The following is a 4,718-nucleotide window of genomic DNA, read 5'->3' on the forward strand; positions in this document are numbered from 1 at the left end:
TGAACGCGGGTTCTGATGAGAACAGTGTAAGCGTTCAAGCAAACCACTTCTGAAGATGCAAGCCACTCGTGCTTGCGAAACGTCAGGAATAAATTATCGTCTTTCGGTAGAATTTCGGTTCGGTTCAGGTTCGGTTCGGTAGAAATGGAAAAATTTTGGATCAAGAGCAACAGCTCGAAGATCGTTTGACAAACAATGTTTTTCTGTTCTCTTTTGGGGAAGAGTGGAAAAGAGTTTTCTTGATAATTGTGCGCGTGTGTGTGGAACTTTCAGAAAATACTTTTTCAGAAGACTCAAAAAGTTCTTATCCTCGGTTTTTTCCTGTGCCTTTTAGGCATCTAAATTGTCCATTTTCTTGAAGTTTCACCTAAATGCTGATAAATGTACTCACCTTGACTAGTTTGCAAAGCACAAAACCCCCGTGGAATCGATAAGTTACTTCCCATGCCAGTTGGGGAAGAACACTGAAGAAAGCCACTATGAGGTCGGCGATCGATAGGTGCAAGATGAAGAAGTACATTCTGGACAGTTTCTTTCTACCACAGTATCTGAAAATCAACGATTTTATGCTTTACTGTAGAAGTTTCACAAAAGTGAAATTTTCTCGGGCGATTTCCAAATAATGTTAAATTTGAAAGTGTTAATTTGCCTCAAAAGCTAACTGATTTGTTGCTTTAACAACAGACTTTTTTTCATCAGGATTATTGGTGAATTTTATGAAACTTTAGACTCAAATGTCTTTGAAAGATTGGGAAAATTTCCAATTATTAGGTACTTGCAATAGTTTGAAAGATGTGAATTTTTGCCAAGCTGGTAAAAATCAGAATTTCAAGACATTTTTATGAAATTTTCAACGTCTTTACAGTGGAGCCTCTTCTCAAGATCTTCAACATTTCAAGTCGCTACCTGCTTTATTTTGGCAGCCAGGAGTTTTTAAATGGGAGAGCACAGTTGCGAAGTACAATCCATTTTGAACCCAATATTTATTAAGCTGGAAAAAATTAATTTTCTGGGAAATTTTTATGAAACTCTCGGCAACTACAGAGTGGACTCTTTGGTAAAAGTAGTGAAAAGATCAAATTGTTACGCGATTTAGTTTGGAAGATGCGCATTTTTAAACGAGAGAGCGCACTTTTGCTTAAACATGTATTTTGAGCCCGCTTTACTAAGTTGGTAGAAATCAGTCGTTTGCTTCCAAAAAAATTTTCAGGATTTAGAGACACATTTTTTCTAAATATTGTAAAAATTTCAAATTGATTCTTGCTTTTTGTCAAATTTTGCCCATTTATAGAACCAACTGTCGACTAAAGAAGTTCAAAATTTCAGATTTTTATCTGCTTCACTTCGGAAGACAGCAATTTTTTTCAGAAAAACTCTTTCTAAACTAGCATCTGCTGGATCAACTTGTTTGCATCGTAAAATTTAACTATCATCGTTAGGCGATTCGTGAGGGGAAAAATGCGGAAAGTTTCATATCAATCGTCTAAAACCTTGATTTTTGCCGGCCCAGAAAGTATGGAGATGAAAGTGCAAGTATTTACCAGACTGCGCTTCCTCATTTAAAAATTCGCATCTTTTAAACTAATATAAGTAACAACTTGAAATTTTCACCGTCGTTAGGCGATACTTGAGTCCACAAATGCTGAAAGTTTCATATCAATCGTGCAAAATCTTGATTTTTGCCGGCCCAGAAAATATGGAGATGAAAGTGCAAGTTTCTACCAAACTGCGCTTCCTCATTTAAAAATGCGCATCTACCGAACTAATGTAAGTAAGAACTTGAAATTTTCACCATCGTCAGGCGATACTTGTGTTTCAGCTTCAACTAGTCAATCGTTTTAAAATAAAATTCACTGTTTTTAATACGTTTTGTTAATTTTGCTGTAGGCTTTAAGACTCCTTAGCGCGCCTCTAGAGTACATTAAATCATCCCTCTTAACTAGACGCCCATCTAGAAGCTGGGTGCATTTATCTGCAGGGAAATTGCCTGCATTAAAAAGTTACTATCAATAAATTACAATGTAGCAGACAATGATGCTGAGAACAATAAAATTTAGTGAGTGAAAATTTAATTATGAAGTAGGTGTTTGAGCTTTGGGGAGTACATTTGAAGACAATCAATGGTACTTCCCAACAAATCTGATATCATAAAGCATAAAGCGCCAATTTTCCTGTAAACATGGCATAAGCTCAGTTTACATTCAGCAATCAGCAAGTTTGAGCATTTGCAAAGTTTAACTTGGCAAAGGCGAGTCTGCCGGGAAAATTAGCCAATTATTTTTCGCCCGCTCAAGCTACTTGGTATGTAGGCAACAGCAGGAAACTACAAGTTTCTAAATGTGGGGCTTTTTATTAAAGCTGAAACTGATTCCAAGTTTTGCAACCATAATGCTCGGCCTTTAATGAGACAATCTGAGAAATCTTGCAATTTAAGGCTTAATAACCACTAGTGTGTAGTTCAGAGGGCAAATGCCGCGTAATCCGCTGACTTTGAACTTGATCTTTCAGTTTCTCCAGTCAGTCGGAGCCTTTTCGATTGTACAAAGTGCTGAAGTAATGGAAGTTAAGTTCTTTGTTTAGGGCTTGATAAGGATGAGGAATTATTCGGTTGGAAGTAGATTTATTAACCGACTAAACCTTAACAATACCAGCAACGGTTCAAAAAGTTGCCGAATGTCTGTCTGGAATGGTTTCTAGAAACTCATTTGTATTTTAGGAATGTTATTTATGATTGTTGAGTCTGCAGCTCAGATTTGTTGCAAAGAGTGTGAAATATTTAAATCGCCACTTGTTTCAGGTTGATAAGTGCGGGAGCTCAGTTTGGTAAAAACTAGCACTTTTATCTCCATACTTTCTGAGCTGGCAAAAATCAAGATTCTGCACGATTGATATGAAACTTTCAGCATTTTTCCACTAAAGTATCGCCTAACGATGGGGAAAATTTCAAGTTTTTACTTACATTAGTTTGGAAGACGCGAATTTTTAAATGAGGAAGTGCAGTTTGGTAAAAACTAGCACTTTCATCTCCATATTTTCTGGGCCGGCAACAATCAAGATTTTGGACGATTCATATGAAACTTTCAGCATTTTTCCACTCAAGTATCGCCTAACGATGGGGAAAATTTCAAGTTCTTACTTACATTACTTTGGAAGCTGCAAATTTTTAAATGAGGAAGCGCTGTTTGGTACTAACTTGCACTTTCATCTCCAAATTTTCTGGGCCGGCAAAAATGAAGATTTTGGACGATTGATATGAAACTTTCAGCATTTTCCACTCACATACAGCCTAACGATGATGGAAATTTCATGTTGTTACTTACATTAGTTTGGAAGATGCGAATTTTCAAATGAGGAAGCGCATTTTGGTAAAAACTTGCACTTGCATCTCCATATTTTCTGGGCCGGCAAAAATGAAGATTTTGGACGATTGATATGAAACTTTCAGCATTTTTCCACTCACGTATAGCCTAACGATGATGGAAATTTCAAGTTGTTACTTACATTAGTTTGGAAGATGCGAATTTTTAAACGAGGAAGCGCAGTTTCCTAAAAACTTGCACTTTTATCTCCATATTTTCTGGGCCGGCAAAAATCAGATTTCAGGCGTTCACATGAAACTTTCTGCTTTTTTAGGATCAAATGTCTTGGAAAAACTGCAATTGGTTTTTGGGGATTTTGGGGATTTTCTAGAAACTTTCCGCATATTTAGTGTATGCTGAACATGGGGAAATTTTAACTTGCTGCTCAGCGCAACTTGGAGATGCGAATTTTTAGATGAAAAATTGCATTTGCGTACATGTAGAACTAATTTATGTTTGGGAACTAATCTGGAAAACTTTACCAGTTATAAGAATCTTTGGTCTTGTGTAACTGAAAATGTAACAAAAGTTACTCACTAGTTTATATGCATGTTGGCAAGGAGAGTTTCGTATATTTTATTGGAATGAAAATTTAGTTTTCTGTTGATTCCGACCTTATTGTGCTTCAGCCATGAAAAATTTCCCGACCAGTTAGATTCGCTTAGAAGGAAGACATTTTTCCCATCGTAAACTGCAAGTTAATAAATGTTCTCAATCAAGAACCTCTTGTCTGGTCACTGAATTATTGCCGAATAAATTAACTAAACAATTGATGACGATAAAAATAAACAATTGATGACCATTATTCCCAGTTGAAAAATTTGCATTCCAATCACTTTCCTTCCAAAAATATGATGAATATACAGTGATACTGATGAATATACAGCTTACAGCAGCTTTTCCATCCAAACGTCCATGTTTATTTTGGTCAAATGCGTTAAAGGAGAGCAAGCCTTGTTTGTTAAAAAAAAAATCAGTTTAGGAAGTTTAGAACAAATAATATATTTTGCTGAATAAAATAGGTGGGGCTCAGACAAACTTGTGTTAGAAATTGATCGGGTTTGGAAGTTAGGCGCGTGAGAAGGTAGAGGAACCAAAAAGAATATCAATCGTCCAAAATCTTGATTTTTGCCGGACCAGAAAATATGGACATAAAAGTGCAAGTTTTTGCCAAATTGCACTTCCTCATTTAAAAATTCGCATCTTTTAAACTAATGTAAATAACAAGTTAAAATTTTCACCATCGTTAGGCGATTCTTGAGTTGAAAAATGCGGAAAGTTTCATATCAATCGTCCAAAACCTTGATTTTTGCCGGCCCAGAAAGTATGGAGATAAAAGTTCAAGTTTTTACCAGACTG

General features: G+C 36.1%; 1 protein-coding gene across 2 annotated transcripts in view; it reads right to left on the bottom strand.

Moving 5' to 3' along the window:
- LOC109542451 (arg8-vasotocin receptor) overlaps positions 1-4,718 on the bottom strand; it is an 81,473-nt gene that overhangs the window by 11,539 nt on the left and 65,216 nt on the right. For both annotated transcript variants that reach the window (XM_048662013.1, XM_048662014.1), the window contains exon 3: positions 392-548. In XM_048662013.1, the coding sequence (XP_048517970.1) occupies positions 392-548 (157 nt within the window). The remainder of the gene's footprint in view (positions 1-391; positions 549-4,718) is intronic.

The sequence above is a fragment of the Dendroctonus ponderosae genome, unplaced genomic scaffold (genome assembly GCF_020466585.1).
Source record: "Dendroctonus ponderosae isolate FM_Combo_2020 unplaced genomic scaffold, Dpon_F_20191213v2 Dpon_F_20191213_10, whole genome shotgun sequence".
Taxonomy (NCBI): domain Eukaryota; kingdom Metazoa; phylum Arthropoda; class Insecta; order Coleoptera; family Curculionidae; genus Dendroctonus; species Dendroctonus ponderosae.